Here is an 18,889-nt window from a genome sequence, read left to right on the forward strand (position 1 = left end):
TGAAGTTATATTTATTATCAAATAGGTTTATTCTATTTGAATTCGTAATTTTGCTATTTATACTCTTTTATTTTTCATTTGTTTTGTTATTTTTGCTATTATTTAGTTTCTTTTTATTTTTCTTGTAGCATCTCAAAAGTTTTGGGCGTGCTTTGCTCACCACAATACTAGTTGCTAGATTCGACTCTACCATCCAATATACAATTTTTAAGAGGTATGTATATTTAATTTGCTAAACTTAAATTGCACACAATATTATTAAATAATTAGTAAATTTATGTTTTGATAATTTAATTTTAAAAAATTACTTAAAACTCGTTAATAAATTAAATAATTAAAATATAATCTTACTAATAATTTAGTATTTCATGATTTGATGATGAAATCAAAATTAGCGATTCTAAAATATTTCAAGCCCAAACCCAAGCAACAAAAAGAGTATATCCTTCATAGAGTAAGGTATATCCCCTTCCATGTCCTAACAAAATAGAAAACATTTCGGGATTATTGTAGAAAAATTATCTAATTAATCAAGTTTAGTAGTCCCCACACTACAACTAATTTGATCATCTCCCATGAAACCCGTGTTTGATGACTGGACCCAGTTATTTTTGTGTTTTTTATTTTATTAATTTGACAAGTCAGTCACGTTACCCCTATGAGACCGACGCTTTTTTATTTTTGTCTGAAATTGGGCAAAGGCATGCCACCATGCGACATTGGAAAACGACTGTCCACCACGTATCTCCTCTTTCTAGAATATTTAATAATCTCATTCGCATGGCTTTCCTTTTTTAATTATGTCAAATTTGGTTAACAATAAAACTAATTTCTCGAATCTTTTATTTAATCTTCAAAACGTAGTTTTAAGTTTATTTTAATGTTAGATTAAGATTTGATTAAAATATTGGTCCAAAAGAGTTAAGAACGGATTGATTTGAAATTTACATCTAGAAAAATTCAGTTGACTTATAATTACTTAACATTAATGTAAATTAAATATTATTTAGTCAATAATCGTCTATTTGCATATTGGCATGTACTTAATAATAATAATCCAGCGTCAATTAATTGTTCTATTCTTTTTATTCAATTGTTTTGTTTTCAACATATTTGAGTTGAAAGAAGGAAACCACAAATTGGAATTTTGACTTAGAAAAGAGAATATTCATTAGCAGCCTAAACATGCATTGACGAAAAGTAAAAATAAAAGTAGTTAATTAATTAAGAAAAAACACGTATATGGAAACGATAAAAATCTATTAAAATAAGCTTTGGCTGTACATCCTCTCCAAGCCATATTCTTGCTGCCAAAGAATATCACCAATCACCGTATATTAATTTCCATACCCGAAGTTTTTTTGTTTTTTTTTGAGGTGCATGTACAAGAGAGACAAACAGGTGGTCGGTGATAGCCGGTTTTATGTTAGAGAAATTGTACTAATAGCGCCATAATCCTAGAATCGGACCAACTCCCGAAAACCGTAAAACCCTGACCCGACCCAAACAACAATCACCAGTGTAACCCGGTATTTCTAGATCATCCTTCCCTCTTGCTATATAAAGGCAAAATTTAAGAAAAGAAAGGTCATCCAGAATTTTATTTTTGGTCAACAGGATTTCACTATCTATAAAAATGTCTTTTTTAATTTTTTTCTTCGAATATACAGTCGTTGAATGGATTCCGTTATCGCCCCGTTGTGTTTATTTATTCCTTTGAATTGTAATAACAATAAGAAAAAGAGCTATTATTGTTATTATAATAGTAATCATATTTTAAATATTAGTTTTAAGAATAAAATACGCTGTTCAGTGCCATCGAGTGCTGGAATCTTCAATTTAAAAAAGTTCACTGCAGTTAGCTTCCGTTACGATCACCGTCACCGTCGCGGGAGTTCCAGTTGTTTGAGACGTGCAGTTATGGATTCGTCAAACTCGGCTTCTTCACCTGACATGCAAAAGCCTAAGATCGTGACCGGTCCTGGCGGTTATGTTCTTGAAGATGTTCCTCACTTGTCGGATTACATCCCTGATCTTCCTGTAAGCTTTTCTTTTCATCGTTTCTTCCTCTTCCTATGTGTAATAATTATACATATCATTGTTTTCCTTTTGATTCTGCTCTCGTTTCTCCGTTACCGGTAAAAAGGATTGAGAAAAAAGAAGACAAACTGTCCTTTCACCTTTTTGAACAGTCTGATTCTCCCTTTTTTTTAGGTCGGCAACCAATTACAAAATTAGATTTAATTGTTTTTCTTCCCTTCTTTTAAGCGTTAATCAACTTCAAATATTTTTTACTCCGGTTTTATATTACCTTGTTCCTCTGACAGACATATCCTAATCCGTTGCAAGACAATCCGGCATACTCTGTTGTCAAGTAAGTCCACTTTCACTGCCCATTTTACAAATTTTATTTGTCAATTGTTGCAATTTTAACGGATTAGTATTAATTGGATCTATTTCCCTTTTTCACTAGGCAATATTTCGTCCATGTAGATGACACCGTTCCTCAAAAGGTCGGCCCTCTCCTTTCATATATATGCAAAGTTCATCTAAGATTTTGTTATATTTTATTTTAAGTTCTATTTTCTGTTTACAGATTGTTGTTCACAAGGATAGTCCGAGGGGAGTACATTTCCGACGAGCCGGACCACGTCAAAGGGTATGTGTTTTAATTTTTTTTTTTGTTCCTTTAAGAATGAGATACGGGATGATGATGCGCTGGATTGTGTATTTACGATAGTTGTTGGATGTTTGATAGGTGTATTTTGACTCTGATGAAGTTCATGCCTGTATCGTGACATGCGGTGGACTTTGCCCTGGACTTAACACAGTGATTAGGGAGATAGTATGCGGCTTGTACCACATGTACGGTGTGAAGAAAGTTTTAGGGATAGATGTAAGTGATATTTTTATATTTTTTTCTGTAAAATATAAATCTATAATTAAAAGTATTTTAATTGTTATTACATGGAACGTATTTATTAATTGAAACAACCTACTATTTTCATGATGGCGTACTATCAATTAATTGGTTAAATGCATTTGTAGGGCGGATATAAAGGATTTTATGCTAAAAATACCGTGCATTTAGATCCTAAGGTGGTCAACGATATTCATAAACGTGGTGGAACAATTCTTGGGACATCACGAGGTGGTCATGATACCTCAAAGATTGTCGATAGCATTCAAGATCGAGGTATAAATCAGGTGTACATTATCGGAGGAGATGGAACTCAGAGAGGGGCAGCTGTAATATTTGAGGTGATTTCTTTTAATAGAATATTTAGTTTCATTTCTATTCAAAATTAATGCATATTAAAAAAAAATTGTAATTCGTTTTACAGGAAGTTAGGAGGCGTGGCCTCAAAGTTTCAGTTGCTGGGATTCCTAAAACGATCGATAACGACATCCCGGTAATCCTACTGGATTGTATAGAATATTGTTGTACTGCAATCTTGTTAGTACACAGCTCTAAGTCTTTGTTTCTTATTCGCGCATGACAGGTTATTGATAAGTCCTTTGGCTTTGACACTGCTGTTGAGGAGGCTCAACGTGCCATTAATGCTGCTCACGTTGAAGCTGACAGTATTGAAAATGGAATTGGTCTTGTGAAGTTGATGGGTCGCTACAGTGGTAAGTTTCTCTTTTGGTCTTTCTTTGAAGTGCTAGCCCTGCATTTCGAGAAGTGAGAGAGTCACAACCTTATCAATTGAACCTCAACATATGGGCAGGTTTTATTGCAATGTATGCTACTCTTGCAAGCCGAGATGTGGATTGCTGCTTGATACCAGAATCACCCTTTTATCTGGAAGGACCAGGAGGACTTTTTGAATACATCGAAAAACGGCTTAAAGAAAACGGGCATATGGTTATCGTGATAGCAGAGGGTGCTGGACAGGAGCTGCTTTCTGAGAGCATACAATCAATGACGCTGAAAGATGCCTCAGGAAACAAGCTTCTCCAGGATGTGGGGCTATGGATATCGCAGAGGATCAAGGTATGCCATATGGATTCAACTTGGAACATTTCAATGACATGTGCGATGATGTACAATATTTCATTTTTACCTGTCATTTTCAGGACTACTTTTCAAAACAAAGGAAGATGCCCATAAACCTCAAGTATATAGGTCAGTAGAATAACTATTAGCCAAAGGTGGTTATGAGCTTCTAGTTAATGACAGAAGTTTTTGAGAATAGTACTTTGTCTTCCGGCAGATCCTACATACATGATTCGGGCTATTCCAAGCAATGCATCTGATAATGTTTACTGCACACTTCTTGCTCAAAGTGTTGTTCATGGAGCAATGGCAGGGTACACCGGCTTCACAAGCGGCCTTGTCAATGGCAGGCAGACATACATACCATTCTATGTGAGTTAATCCTGAAATATTTTGCTGTGAGTGCGTGAAGTTGAAATTTGAAAATATCAAATTATTTACTATGATGAGTAATAACTTTCCTATGTATCTTGATGGCTAAACTGATGAAAAACACTAACAACAGTAACATTGAGAGCAAATTGTTAAGATGGTTGGACTAAAGTTTTTCCTTTTTTTTTATTAATCAGTGAAGTGCTTAAAATTTTGCGATGATTTCTGTGCAGAGAATTATAGAGAAACGAAACGGCGTTGTGATTACGGATAGGATGTGGGCAAGGCTTCTGTCTTCAACGAATCAACCAAGCTTTTTGTGCCTCAAAGACTCCATTGAAGACACAGGCGATGAAGAGCAATCAAATCAATTGTTGGAGAATGGACATTGTGGCGAAGAGGGTTCCCTCATTTCAAAGAGATGATCAACTGAGGTCGGTATTTTTTTTTCTTTTTTTACCAATGTTAATACTTAATCATGTATATGCCAGCTTTGTCTAGTGTTCGTGGACGAGTCCATAATTATTATGTTGTATAATCAATAATGTTTGCCAGTCTGGTTTCCATCAAATTGGCAAAGTCAAGGGCAAAAGTAAAACCTACATCTAAGTTATAATTTCTGGTATTCTGATTCATATAATGGGGTATGAAAACAGGTGATAATGTGGCGGTGAATGCTTTCTGCAGGCAGGCGAGGCTTTAGGTTAACACAGTATTGTAGTATTAGGATTGGTCCAAGGGACCTTTTGCTTGGACTTTGTTATTTAGGAGGAAAGAAATGGACTTTTATATGTATCAGATTTATTAATTATTAAATAATAGTATTGTGAACGATATGATATGTAAAGTTTTTTTATTTTTTTAACTATCAATTCAGCTCCACTCTCTTTATTATCTACACTTTCTCCCTTCTTTTCGAACGTTAAATTTTGCAATTTGCAATTTCTTAAATATTGTTTTCATAAAAATGATTAAACTCAAATTTAATCAGCCAAGCAAATGGAATAAAATATTTTTATAGTATATAGTCTCTAGAGAGAAAGGGTCGTTTAGAAAATACAAGCACCCAAATATATTTATAGGATCAGACGTTTGATGATATAAAACAAAGTAAACAAATTTTTTAAGATTTTATACATCAACTGACTATTAATTTAAATGACACGAATTACTTAATTATTAATTGATCAGTATGATTACTATTGTCGGTTTGAATGCATTTAAATGTTATGATATTCTCCTTTGAAGGTTTATTAGTGATTTAAAAATTATATTGGATTCCAGATTAAGTTTGGCTAATTATTCATCAAGTACCCTAAAATAAATAAGAAAAAACCTTCTGCTACATGGAGCAATCTATAAAGAATTGAAATTTGTTGCCTAAAAACAAAAAAGGGAGAATTACTTGGTCTTCATCTAACATTTTCCCATTAAGCCCAACAACAAAACTGCTGGGGTTTTTCCGGTTAGAGGGAAGAGATACAGATCCAGGTTGAAAGAACGAAAGAAGATGGGGATCAGATTCATATTGATGGTGAACAAGCAAGGGCAGACTCGTCTCGCCCAGTACTACGAGTGGCTTACCCTCGAAGAACGGCGTGCTCTCGAAGGCGAGATCGTCCGCAAGTGCTTAGCCCGCAACGAACAACAGGTTCTTCTTTCATCCCCTCACCCCCTTCATCCTCTCTTTCCTTCATTCCATAAATTGCAACTCCACAATGTATAGGAAAGATATCGCTTTTAATCTGATAACTTTTTAATTGATCTATCTCATTAAATTCTCCGTAATTTACTTTCTATTTTCTTCTTCCTCCTGTCTTTCATATCATCTAAGTTGAAACAGAAGAAATATTATCTGCTCGCCATTTGAATTTCGTAATCTACGATTCCATAAATTCAAGTCCAGAATGCTAGCTGCTTGAGAATTGCGCCCTATTCCAATTCACTTTCAGTCATCATTTTGTTTTCTGAAACGAATTTAAAACATTTAAAGAACTCCGCGCTTTTCATATACCTAATTTATTTATTTGTTTTTGGTTAAATTGTGACAGTGTTCATTTGTTGAGCACCGGAACTACAAAATTGTATATAGGCGATACGCTTCGCTGTTTTTCTTAGTTGGAGTTGACAACGACGAAGTAAGTTCCATTCTACCTTTATAAATCTTAATGTTAATTTGGATTAGTTTTCTAGAACGCAATTGTTTTGTTGAGGGGAGGTCTCGGACCCTCAAACAGTAGAGATGTTGTGCCTAGGGTGTATATGCACAGTTATATCCCTGGATTTTGTTTCCCACCTCCGAGGATAGTCCATTGGGTTCACAGAGTTTAAGGAGTGCCTCACCTGTCACCACCAAAGAAATGTGAGCATTTGACCTTGCTGTGGTTCGAACTGTGGCTTTATATGACATTAGTGGGCAAGAAAACTATCACACTTGGCTTATAATTACACTACCCCGCTTGGATTTTGTGGATTATAGTTCATGCACGATGTTTGAGTATGCATGAAACGTAGATGTTTGAGCAATGAAGAATTTTGATAACATGGTTTCTAACACCAGCATTTACTTAAATTCAAGCTTAGATTTCCAGTCTGCATATTGTTCCCAACTTGTATTTACTATCTACATTCTCCCTTGTCTTTGATGTGGTAGAATGAGCTTGCAATTCTGGAATTTATACATCTCTTGGTAGAAACCATGGACCGCCATTTTGGCAACGTGGTACGCTTCTTCACCATGGATTGATTTTCTAACCCTTTCAAAGTTACTGGATTTATGTATTTCTGTCTCTTTTCGCCATGCATAACCTTATTGTTGTTTCTGTCTTGTTTGCGTATTTTTTGTTTTGCAGTGTGAGCTCGATATCATGTTGCATTTAGAGAAAGCTCATTTCATGTTGGAGGAAATGGTTATGAATGGTTGCATTGTTGAGACAAGCAAGGCTAACATTCTGACTCCAGTTCAGCTGTTGGAGAAAACATAGAAAAAGGCTCAGTTTTCAATATCGAGTATGGTTATTTTCTTTGAGAATCCCCGCAAATTGTTTGTTATTTTATCCCGGCTTCTCTTCTGATTTTGTTCACCTTTTTCTTTTTCTTTTCCATTTAGCCTTTTCAAGTTTTCCATGTAGTGCTGGTACAATAAGCTAAATAGAAGTAGTTTTCAACAGTTCTCTCCATGCAAAGTATATGTAGTGGTTTGTTGTATAGTCCATTTAAATTTAGAGAGTGCAAATGCCTAAATCTAGTCGGGTTTTGTGGTGGTCGAGGAAGTGGATTGGATAAAACATGGAGTTAAAAATTCCAATTTTAATTCCATTGGGGCATGAAACAAAAGGAGACAATAATCTCTTAAGCTTAAATAAGTTAAAAAGATATCATCAAGAAAGACCAATCTCAATCAGTTGAAGAGATCTTAATTAATTCTATGCCTAACCGGATGGTACATGTTAAAAGTGTTTTTAATCATCATAATGCGCCTAATCAAACAATCTCCAACTTCTTCCACAGCTAACATTCAATGAATCAATTCAATTAGTAATTTTGAGGCCCGTCAATCACCATACTCTCAAGACACTTAGATTTAAGTGACATCCATCCAACATACCTCATTACACTTCCACAACTGTTCACTGCAACTTTTCAAGACATCTTTTCACACTTCATTCGAGAAGGAGCAAAACTGTCATAGTGAAGTGTTTTAATTTTACCAAAAAAAAAAGTATATTATTATTATTTTGGCCGGTGAAGATTAAAAAACATAGATAAAATCGCATTCTTTTTATTCTTTATAAAAATAAGTAAACGACAGCATAAGCCACGCGTGCGGTCTGTTACAAATTTATAAGTCAAGAATAAAAATAAAATCAAATACTGGTAGACTGACACGTTGAGATCTTTCATCCGTACAAATAAAAACTGGCCCAGAGAGACTATTGGGGCGGGGGGTAATATTCTGGTACGAGGAGGTCCAATTTGCATCTTTTGTCTTGAAGCCACGTGCACGTCCGTTTTCAACATGTGACCATGTTAAATTTGCGAATAACGACGTCCAAAATCTAGAAGAAGTAAGAGAACCGTAGAAATGTTGTTTTATATATTTGGAATTTCGTCAAGTAAATATTATGTACCTATTCCCTTTTAGTATCTGATGAAATTAGTTTATACATACTAAAAATTAAGCTATTAACATAGTGTGCATGTGCGTACAAATCTTTTCCATTCTAGATAAATCCTTATATCCCTTGTTTCTATAAAAAAAGTTGAATAATTAATTTATCTTGCTTAAAGTTAAAGCAACTACTAAATTAATTTTGATTATTATTGATGTTTATAAGAGTTTTTAGCAATTTCTTTCTGTTCTCCTTTTGAATTTAATATATAAATATATATTTCTTATTTTAGTTATTTTATTTAATTTACTATTTTTGGTTCAAATTTAAAAGTATTTTCACCAAATTCGTAATCAATACATCAATTTCAAAAGCAATCAAAATTTTTAAAAATATCTAACGATGCCAACTATTAAACTAAAACTTAAAAATAAAAAATGCAAAATACTAACTTTTAATTTTTAAATCTTAAATTTCATAAGAAAAACAGTGAGTTTTTTGACATTATATTTTTGGGGTGTTTTGATTAACCTAAAAACGACAAAGTATCATGCTTGCCTAGTCAAATTATTTTGTCAATCGTAACCTAATTTGATGATTGGGGTCATATCAAAGGTAACATAGTTTTGATTCTCTTAACATTTTTTTCCCTTTGACAAATAAAGGGAAAGATAGAACTAGTAACTAGAAAGTAACATTTGAATTGCCCCATCTGAGGTAAAGGGCTGAAACAAATGATTGTTACTAGCACTACTAAAATTGTTACATCATTCCTTTCTCACCACTCCCCATGCTTCACAGTTCGTCAATAAACCAAGTAAATTGTTTGTGATTTAAAAAAAAAAAACCAAAACAAAAACGATGGTCCCATAAATGGTAAAATAATAGGTGAGAGTATTTTAATATTGTTTGTGATTTTCTTTAAAATTTAAGGGAAAAATTGCCCAACAACTTGTGATTTACTACTGAACAGGAAAATAATTATAAAATTATTAGTTAGTGGAATTAAATGACGATGAATGGTATGTTAAAACAGGAAGCCCACAAGATCAATTAAATTATCGATTTTAGATTTAACAGAAAAAATTAGAAAGAAATATTAATTTTACAAATAAGAATAAAATTAAAGACTTAGATTAATTTTAACCTGAATTTTTAAATTATTTTTAATCGGTTCAACTCGTCGATCAAAAAAATTCTCCACCCGTCCACCGCCTTTGCAACACTAGGGGTCAAGCTGGATTAATAATTCCAAAGCCTCGATCACCACACAGCTCTGTCATCGCACAGTTTCCAAGTGTGCTCATGGCTAACGCCACGTTGTAGTCAAATAGCCTAACGTGGCAACGTCACAACTTAGTTTTAAATATGCTTCGATAACAAGCCCGTGACTCCAACACTACCGCCACTTGGATAATTTTTACGCAGTTGAAAGCGGGAATATTAAAGGAAAAAGAAAGAGCTCATAGATTTTTAGTCAACCACGGTTAATACAAACCAAACCATGGTTAAAACACCCATACTGTATACTACCAGCTTCTGCTAATTATAAGCAACCAAAGCTTGCTGGTGTTTCTATGTACATATCTCACAAACCCTGGACACCACCCAAAACAGAAAGAAAATGATGCTCGGAGAAACTCATCGTTTTAATCCAACAGTCCACGTTCCACCTTGGCCTAACCTTGATGATGATCAAACGGCTGAGGTTCACTCTCCTCTCAACTACAATGCACCCTGCAACCACTTCAACAACAACAGTAACCCGCCGTTTTACTTGCAGGAAGCGTTAGGAATGCTACGGCGTTACTTGCCATCAAACGAACTGGATATCGAGTCGGACTCTGAGCTTTCGTTCCACCCGGATTCTCCGGTTGATGCTTGTTCTTGTGATCATTTCCGGATGTATGAGTTCAAAGTACGGAGATGTGGACGTGGCCGTGCGCATGACTGGACTGACTGTCCGTACGCTCATCCCGGTGAGAAAGCTCGTCGGAGGGACCCCAGGAAGTATCATTACTCTGGTACGGCTTGTACTGATTTTAGGAAAGGGAACTGTCGCAAAGGAGAAGCTTGCGAGTTCGCTCATGGGGTTTTCGAGTGCTGGCTTCACCCAGCTCGTTACCGGACTCAGCCATGCAAAGATGGGACTAATTGTAGGCGTCGTGTTTGTTTCTTTGCTCATACTCCGGAACAGCTTAGGGTTGTCAGCTCTGTTGATTCGTATGATGGTTCACCTTCCAGTGCTAAAACGCTGAGTTTTTCCGGTTCTCCTCCGATGAGTCCTCGAGCTGAGCCATCACCACCTATTTCGCCTATGGCTCAGTCGCTGAATCGATCTCTGGCTTCGGCTTCTATTAATGAGGCGGTAGCTTCTATGAGGAACTTGCAACTCGGCAAAGTTAAGTCTTTACCTTCATCTTGGAACGTACAAGTAGGCTGCTGCTCTCCCGCGTTCGGGTCTCCGAGAGGTGCAGTAATCCGACCCAGTTTCTGTAGCCTGCCTAGTACTCCGACCCAAAACTTGACCCGTCCTGCGGTTGGGCCCTTGGATTTCTGGGATGAAGCATGCGAAGAAGAGCCACAGATGGAAAGAGTGGAATCCGGTAGGGATTTACGTGCAAAGATGTTCGAGAAACTGTGTAAAGAGAATTCTTTGGAACGGGTTAACCCGACTCAGTCTTCTGGAGGTCCGAACGTGGATTGGGTTTCGGACCTGGTGAAGTAAAAAGGAAAGGGAAGCTGGAAGTGATCTCGCTCGCTCGAAGTGAACATATAATTTTACATTATTATCTGATTTTATTTGAATCTTTTTTGAGTTTTCTTCTCACTGTGAATAGCTTCTGAAGAAGAAGAGAAGGAAATCTGGCATATATTTTGTGGTATTTGGTGAACCGAAATTGAAGATTTTGTATAAAAAAATCAAATATTATTTCCTACAAGCGTAGTTGGGAATCTTCTATGAACTTCAGAAGATCAGAACTCAAAAACAAGATCCTTGAGCTTTTGCGTAAGGTAGCAGACAATGGATTACTCTCTACCTATATATATTAATGGTTTGATATTGTGCTTATTAAAGTGTAATTATTATTATTATTATTATTATCATCCAAGTTGCTGAATCTTTGTTTAGTAGTTATATTCTTATTAGTATTATTATAATTATCCATTAGCTTTGTATGTTCTTGTTGTGGTCCTGCATGCAAAGGAATTCAAATGTTTGATGGTTTTAGAATAAACAAAGGTGAAGACTTTTGCCATTGAAGATGACGCAAACCCTGATCTTCCCAAAACTTCCAAGAATGTCGATGTTCGAAGTGTACTAGAAGTTAAATTAGTCAATTACTGAAAATCTTTCTTCGCCATCAAATATGGGTTCCTTGAAATGGAAATGGAGAATATGAGGATTTTCTGGTTAGTTTTGGATGATTTTCTTAAAGTGACACCCTTGGGTTGGGAAAGCAATCAAAGCATTGTTTGTTTCCTTTTTTTTGAACTAATCTAGAGTTTTGAGGAGTAGCCCAGTTTTTTCTTTTTACCAGTTAAGATGGTCACATGGTGGTGGTGGGGTATTATTGAAGTGTAAAAAGGAACATCTATGAAAAGAGGAAGCAGAGAGTTTTAATTATTAGCCCTTCCAACACGCAACACCATGAAATCCCATTCAACTGCTTTGATAAAGACGATGGTACGTTCATTTGATGATGATGAGGTGTTCTTGTGGAGTCCCTCTTAACTTGGGGCAATTTGGATGTGCAAAAAAACTGAGCCAAATTGTGGCTTTAGATTAATATAGACCCATCCATTTCTAAATAATAATGAAAGCTTGATTTAGACATCTTAGGTTAGCTTGAGGGTTTTACCATGATTATATGGTTTCATTCCTCTCATGCCGACTGTTTTGAGCTATTTGATGGTTTTTTCTAAAACAAATTACGCTCAATTTTAATAATTTTCAAAATACTCGCATACTAGTCGAAAACTTCCGTTTCAAAATTAATTTTTTCCATGAACCACGAAAAATTATAGCATACAAATATTAACTGCAAAAAAGACTAATATTTTGTTATTGTTTGTGGCATTATAGTTATAGGTATATGAAGACATTTATACCCTCCTGAACTAAATTTATCAAAAGAACAAAGGAAGTTTGGGAAAAATGATTACGAAATTTACTGGCAAATTCTGACAATAATTGCATTGGTTTTCAATTCAATGATGTTAAAAGTAGCTTCTAAGTTACGCACAACTTTTGGTTGCTGTTTTTATTATAAAATATCATTTGGATCCTCAGAAGAAGGTATGGGTATTGGATTTAAAAGCTTATTTCTGTATTGTAATATATGTTCAAACTCATCGTTCAAAATGAAACATACCACTCTCAGTTGATGAGTTGTGTATTTTTTTTTTGTCTATTTACAAATTTAGCCCTACAAACTAATCTTAAGCTCAAAAGATTGATAAATGAATTTTGGTATCTTCATCCAATGAATATGAATATTATGTCACAAAGCAAAAAAGAAGTTATTATTATCTACACCACTTCTTTTCTGACATGTTACTACATTTTGTTACTTTGATGTCATCTTTCATCTTATTTCTAACACCAATCTCCCAATTTAAACACTTTTAGTTTGAGTTATCCAGCAAATTGAACTAGGAAATATTAATGTTTAGCCTGATTATAACTCATAAGTTCAATTTAGTTTATTTTAATTAATTAGGATATAAAAATCAAACCCTAAAGCTTTTTAAATGAACAAACATAAAATATAGATGCACTTCAACAATACAATTTTATCTCAGAATGTTAAATTCGGTGAAAGTAAAATTAAATTTCCCTTCAAATTAAGTTCAATCTTTTATTCTTTCGAATACCCTTTAATTTTGCTCATCCCCCTAGTATTTAAATGACAAATTAAGAAATTTTCAGTTGTTATCGAATCTATAAAATCATTAAGCTGTGAAATTGTCTACAGCTATTTGCCGGCAAAGCTATGTTATCGAATCTATAAACACGTTTACAAGTGCCAGAGTTGGCCTTAGGAGTCTTGCACCATACAAAAGAAAATTAAAAATATAATTTTTTAAAAACTACATTTAAAAATAAAATACTAAAAAGTGCAATTAAGTTACTGATATTCATAAAAACTAAACTTTCAAACTTTTCTTTTATGAGAATTTTACATTTCCTCATTAATAAATTATAAAATTTGATAGATATACTTCAGCATTAACATTATTTTTGGTGAATCTAAAGATCAATATAAAAAATATTTATCAATTAATGCAGTTTTAGATTCCACAAACAGGATTAACGATCAACAATTGTCCTATAAAGAGGTAATAAAATATTAAAAATAAATATTACTATTTTTTTAGCATACTTATAGAATTAAAAAAAAATACACGTATCAAATATTACCAAAAAATTTTGACATTTTCTCAATAATAAACAATAAAAATTACGGGCACCAGAAAATGATTTAACATTGACACGCCTCCCAAATCCAGTCATCATTCATCAAACCCAGACTCATTATTCATAGAAAATAATGCAATCTTTATTTAAGTCCTTGCAATCTTTTTTATGTACATTGAATGTTCTGAACAATTAATGCCATGCAAATTTAAAAGGCAAGATTCAATAATACAATGTGGTAGCTTCCCTCTCATGTTTTGCAACATGAACAAAACCAGTTCTCTACTAGACGCCTGAAGAACAAAAATATATCATAAAGTCAAATAACTAGCATCAAATAATGGCCCCATCATGGCTGGCTATGGTGAACTCCATTTCTCAGAGCAGTAGTCAATAAGATCCATCTGTAATTCTCCCTAGAATAAACTGAACTAAGAATGAATTACCTTAAAGTGCCATCTCAGCCTGCAATGCTGCGAGTTCATCTTCCTCAGCTGTGCGCTTTGGAGCATTATGAGCTGGTTGCCTGCCAGCAGGAGCCTGCACCGCAGCTGCAGGAGCAGGAGCAGTTGTTGCAGGCTGGAGAAGCTGTTCTTCCAACTCAGCACCTTCAAGTTCTTCGAGTTCCGCTTCCAGTTCATCCTACAGCATCAAAGTTCTTACCATTTTAGCTGTGTATAAATGCTATACATGGTATTCATCAACATTAGACAATAGCAGGAAAAGCGGAAGAAAGAATGCATCACAAAGTAATAACCTCATCAAAATCAGCAGCAGCTCCAATGGGAGTTGACAGTGCTTCCTGAATCTGTTTCATGTTCTCGGTTTGTTCATTGATCTCGTCCATTGTTTTGTCAACATCATCTATATTCCTGTAAAGAATGTCATATATTCAGTAAAACAATGAGAATTATTCCCTGCACGAGCTTCATTGAGGCCCAAAAATGCTAATTTAGATTGTATAAATTTGCAAGTCAGCACACTCCAATAGTATGGTGAATGACAATGCAACAGAAGAAATATATCGATCACATACGTTGCTTTCTGCATTGCCTTCATTGCAGATGCTCCACTTCTCAATGCATCTACAGTCTCAGTTGTGGCTTTAGCACCTTCTAACATTATCATCTGTAGAAGTTGATTTATAGCAATAATTATGGCCTCAACAGAAACAGTAGCAACTAAAAAAAGCCTCTTATGGACAAATTCAAGCTCACCTGATCATGAATACGAAGCTGGAAGTTTCCAAGCTGTTCAATTTGCTGCTCATATAGTCTTTTTCTCTTCAAGCATTGTATAGCCGCTGCATAAGAGTAGCACCAATAAGTACTAAGACCAAACAATAGAAATTTGGCAACCAATACACACATGGGTTAAAAATAAGTAATGATTAATATATCACATTATATGTAAGAATACATACCTAAAATGTTTTAACTTATTTCTACATGAAGACAAAATTTTGAATGTCAAAATTGCAAAGGACACTAGCACATTAGAAATTAGAAAATCAGAATTAAATCTAAGCACACAAATGATAATCTACATCAGAAAATCAGTAAATGTCAGAAGAACATAAAGATGACAGATATTAAGAAAACAAAAGACTATAGAGACAAGATGGAACATTAGAGCGAATTAATTTTTTTCCACCTCTTTTGGAGCATCTTTACACTAATGTGTTCTGTCCTTTCTTTTGGAAATTGAAATGAATAGAAACTAGTGGGGGAGGAGAATTATTTACAGAAAGAAAAAGAAAAAAAACCCAGCAAATTTCTAATATAAGTGCTAACAAAATATGAATGTTACTCATGAAACTCCAACATAAGTAAGCTAGAAGCCATCACATGGTATGCTGCAAGACAGTTTTTTGTCTTTTGACACATCAAGAAACCAAACATGAAAGCTACTATAATTCACAAAATCAAAAGTCAGCCGGTTCCACTGAAACTTTATATATATTTCTGCATATATTGCAACTATACCTCTCTTGTTTTTCGCTTTGGTGAATTCCTTGGCCTTTTCAACCTCTGCAGAAGCCTTCTTCAGAAGTACTTTTTCCTTTTTCTCTAGCATTTCAAGGGTCTACATGATGGAGATCAATATAGTCTTCAGTTAGGCAAAAGGTAGAAGAAAAACAATGTAAATTAATCAGTGGAAACAAATAAAGAGTCCCATTTTCAGTTCGCAGCACAACATTGACAAAATTCCTATAAAAACATCAATCTCCATCATGCTGTCAAATTTCAGTGAGATCAACAAGGAATATGTACACACACACAAAAATTTCTTTTAATACTTACATTCGGTGATACTAATATGTACTATATTCATGTTTAGAAAACTACTTACTTTAATGCAAAAATTTAAGAGTTCAAACCAATCATGGCTGCTAAACTTCAAAGCACCGAATCCACTAGGATTGTGTTTGGAAACTTGGACTTCAAGCAATTGATTTGGATTTTGAAGATAGTGTAATTGAGTAACAGAAAAAATATAAATAACATTCATGAATATTGTTCAAATTACACATTTTTTGAACGCCTATTCAATTGCATGACACATTCAATCTTAATTAATTCACACATGATGTAATCTATATTTATATAACTGTTTATACATGACCACAATTTATACAACAAATGAAATCTAAATTCCAATATTGAAATTCACGTTTCGAGAAATAGCACAAAAGACAGTTTTCAAATTCAATCATTTGCAGAACGCAAAATAAATCCAAAGCAAATAACTGAATTCCCAATAATAATAAAAATTAGCATATACCTCGTGTAATTTATCTAATGAGGTTAGAGCATTTGGTTCCTGTTTGGGTTTTCCTAAAAGCCGGTTAAACATGGTGAATTCCCCGAGATTGAACCCCCGATCTTCAGTTTAACAACAACCGCCAATGTGATCAGACAAAAAAGAAACATAATCCATCAGTTGAAAACAGAAGAAGAAGAAGAAAAATATTCAAGCAATTAAATATAAGCGTTTAATTCAGAAGGTGAGAAAAGTTCCCACCTGTGAAATTAAGAGATTGAAAGATCTCTGGATTTCTTCGACGAAAGAAGGGGGAGGGGATTTTTATTTAACAGATTTCGATAGAAATAAAAGAGAGATAAAGAAATAATATTTTTGTTGGGTTAATTTAAGTAGTGAAATAATATCATATTATAGGGTAAATTACACCAATAGTCACTCAATTTTGGGATAATTGACGAAATAGTTTCTCAAGTTTTAATTTAGTCACTCAACTTTTGAAAAGTAACAAAACAGTCAACACTAATAATTTTCCGTTATAGACGTAATGGAGTACCATTTTCGTTACAGACTTCCATTTTCCATCCCCATCTTCCTCACCATCCCTCCCCCCTAGTCTGATTCTCTCTACCTCTCCCCCTCTTCCCCACCATCCCTCCTCCTACTCTGATTCTTTTCCTCTCCCTCACCGTCCATTTGCTAACCCTCTTCCCCTACTCTGATTCTTTCCCTCTCTCCCACTGTAAGAAAAGAAAAAGAAACCATCACGTGTAGAACATTTGAGTTCAAAAACATGGGAGACTCGGTAAAACCAACTATGATGGATGAAAGACAGTGACAAATAACAAAAAGCTTAGCCCAAGCAAAAATGAACATTGCTAAGCAAAAGCACCAGAAACCCAGCAGACTAAAACTTTTACGAGGAAGGAAGAAAAGATTCCCTAAAATCCAGAACCTAGCAGCGACTATATTCTCAATGAACTCCAGCAATGAAGAAACCAACACCCATTATTGGGATTCAAAACCTGGTAACAGATCTCTGATGTAAAGAGACCTGCAAAAAATAAAAAAAGAGAATGGTCGTATTCCCTAGAAAAGGTGTCTGAGTATCGGACAATGGAAGACCCATAGCTAATGGACCCAAAAACTACACAAACTGCTAATACTAACAAAGGCTATTCTGAAGCTTCTCGAAGGGTCAAAACTCGAGTTGTTGATAATCCTATATTGCAACTTCGTTTAGAAAAGGATATCATACCTCCATAGCTGCTCTACTAGGTCAACTGCACCACTACTGATTGCCTTGCATTGTTGTAGATTTAACCCCAAGAGGGTCTGACCCAATTTTCCAAGTGATGGCAGGCTTTTGTTAGAGAGCAGATTGCAAACCAATGTTTTAGGCAATTTTACTGCTAGGGGAGAGGGAAAGAATCAGAGTAGGAGGAGGGATGGTGGGGAAGAGGGAGACGGGGATAGAAAATGGAAGTCTGTAACGGGAAATGTTATCTCTGTTACATATATAACGGAAAATGGTTAGCGATGATTAATTTGTTATTTTTTTAAAATTGAGTAACTAAATTAAAATTTGATTGATTGTTTTGTAGATAGCCTAAAATTGAGTGACTGTTGGTGTAATTTATCCTATATTATATTATATTGTAAAAAAGTATTATATTATAATGGTTACTTATTTTTCGTTTAAATATATAATTTTTTATATATTTTTATTATATGAATAATTTTTAGTTTTTAGGTATTCTCGAAAAGAAATTTAGTGGTTAACTTTTTCGCATTTTATAAATTTATTAAAAATATCGTTGATAATTCTCAACTAAATAGATAATTGTTTTATAAGTTATTCATGTTTTATTTTAAAATAATATATGTAACAAAGTTTTTAATCAAACAGGTCAGTGGAGAAATTATTTTTTTAGCATTTCTTATAATTATCGAAATTTAAAATATATATTAGATTATTTTACAATATTGAAATAGGTGAAAATGTAATTAGTTAATAAATATATTCATAAAAGAATTTATATAAAAGAATAGGCTTTAGATAAATGACTAAGTAGAGATAACATAAATCATAATTTCTCAAGTTCAAATTTTTGTATTTTTTATTTTTATAAAATAAAATATATGAAAAGGCAAACCATCCTTAAAATAGGATAAATTTTACGATTAGTCATCCGATTATTAGTGTGTTTTATTTTGATT

General features: G+C 34.1%; 4 protein-coding genes across 5 annotated transcripts; 3 read left to right on the forward strand and 1 right to left on the reverse strand.

The window, feature by feature from the left end:
• Positions 1-1,351: 1,351 nt before the first annotated feature.
• On the forward strand, positions 1,352-5,268 carry LOC105769815 (ATP-dependent 6-phosphofructokinase 3). The gene is made up of 13 exons (XM_012590702.2): positions 1,352-2,040; positions 2,328-2,374; positions 2,474-2,513; positions 2,597-2,659; positions 2,759-2,896; positions 3,049-3,261; positions 3,345-3,413; positions 3,504-3,633; positions 3,732-3,997; positions 4,081-4,129; positions 4,218-4,372; positions 4,606-4,806; positions 5,029-5,268. The coding sequence occupies exons 1-12, from the start codon at positions 1,678-1,680 to the stop codon at positions 4,795-4,797; spliced, it is 1,725 nt and encodes a 574-aa protein (XP_012446156.1). The 5' UTR covers positions 1,352-1,677; the 3' UTR covers positions 4,798-4,806; positions 5,029-5,268.
• Positions 5,269-5,737: 469 nt separating this feature from the next.
• On the forward strand, positions 5,738-7,541 carry LOC105769817 (AP-4 complex subunit sigma). The gene is made up of 4 exons (XM_012590704.2): positions 5,738-6,023; positions 6,424-6,510; positions 7,026-7,094; positions 7,225-7,541. Exons 1-4 carry the CDS (start codon positions 5,883-5,885, stop codon positions 7,354-7,356), a joined length of 429 nt encoding a protein of 142 aa, XP_012446158.1. The 5' UTR covers positions 5,738-5,882; the 3' UTR covers positions 7,357-7,541.
• A 2,521-nt stretch (positions 7,542-10,062) lies between these two features.
• On the forward strand, positions 10,063-11,984 carry LOC105770554 (zinc finger CCCH domain-containing protein 20). The gene has a single exon (XM_052630585.1). The coding sequence runs from the start codon at positions 10,109-10,111 to the stop codon at positions 11,210-11,212; it is 1,104 nt and encodes a 367-aa protein (XP_052486545.1). The 5' UTR covers positions 10,063-10,108; the 3' UTR covers positions 11,213-11,984.
• A 2,039-nt stretch (positions 11,985-14,023) lies between these two features.
• LOC105770673 (vacuolar protein sorting-associated protein 32 homolog 2) lies at positions 14,024-18,123 on the reverse strand. 2 transcript variants are annotated; one of them, XM_012591988.2, is made up of 8 exons: positions 16,931-17,080; positions 16,691-16,791; positions 15,892-15,991; positions 15,124-15,209; positions 14,943-15,034; positions 14,664-14,778; positions 14,353-14,548; positions 14,024-14,199 (listed from the first exon to the last, which is right to left on the reverse strand). In XM_012591988.2, the coding sequence occupies exons 2-7, from the start codon at positions 16,760-16,762 to the stop codon at positions 14,354-14,356; spliced, it is 660 nt and encodes a 219-aa protein (XP_012447442.1). In that variant the 5' UTR covers positions 16,763-16,791; positions 16,931-17,080; the 3' UTR covers positions 14,024-14,199; position 14,353. The 2 variants fall into 2 exon arrangements, with proteins under 2 accessions (XP_012447442.1, XP_012447444.1); XM_012591990.2 differs by lacking the exon at positions 16,931-17,080 and adding an exon at positions 17,928-18,123 and having other exon boundaries at positions 14,024-14,548.
• Between the last annotated feature and the right edge of the window lie 766 nt (positions 18,124-18,889).

Source organism: Gossypium raimondii, chromosome 5 (genome assembly GCF_025698545.1).
Source record: "Gossypium raimondii isolate GPD5lz chromosome 5, ASM2569854v1, whole genome shotgun sequence".
In the NCBI taxonomy this organism is placed as follows: Eukaryota; Viridiplantae; Streptophyta; class Magnoliopsida; order Malvales; family Malvaceae; genus Gossypium; species Gossypium raimondii.

Excerpts from the sequence above, each read along its gene's own strand:
- LOC105769815 (XM_012590702.2), top strand. The coding sequence starts at position 1,678 with ATGGATTCCGTTATCGCCCCGTTGTGTTTATTTATTCCTTTGAATTGT. Across the intron at positions 2,660-2,758 it reads GAGCCGGACCACGTCAAAGG|GTGTATTTTGACTCTGATGA; the intron begins GTATGTGTTTTA and ends GATGTTTGATAG. Across the intron at positions 3,414-3,503 it reads CGATCGATAACGACATCCCG|GTTATTGATAAGTCCTTTGG; the intron begins GTAATCCTACTG and ends CGCGCATGACAG.
- LOC105770554 (XM_052630585.1), top strand. The coding sequence starts at position 10,109 with ATGATGCTCGGAGAAACTCATCGTTTTAATCCAACAGTCCACGTTCCA.
- LOC105770673 (XM_012591990.2), bottom strand. The coding sequence starts at position 16,762 with ATGTTTAACCGGCTTTTAGGAAAACCCAAACAGGAACCAAATGCTCTA. Across the intron at positions 15,035-15,123 it reads AGCTTCGTATTCATGATCAG|ATGATAATGTTAGAAGGTGC; the intron begins GTGAGCTTGAAT and ends CAACTTCTACAG. Across the intron at positions 14,549-14,663 it reads CTGCTGCTGATTTTGATGAG|GATGAACTGGAAGCGGAACT; the intron begins GTTATTACTTTG and ends TTGATGCTGTAG.
- LOC105769817 (XM_012590704.2), top strand. The coding sequence starts at position 5,883 with ATGGGGATCAGATTCATATTGATGGTGAACAAGCAAGGGCAGACTCGT. Across the intron at positions 6,024-6,423 it reads TAGCCCGCAACGAACAACAG|TGTTCATTTGTTGAGCACCG; the intron begins GTTCTTCTTTCA and ends AAATTGTGACAG. Across the intron at positions 6,511-7,025 it reads TTGGAGTTGACAACGACGAA|AATGAGCTTGCAATTCTGGA; the intron begins GTAAGTTCCATT and ends TTGATGTGGTAG.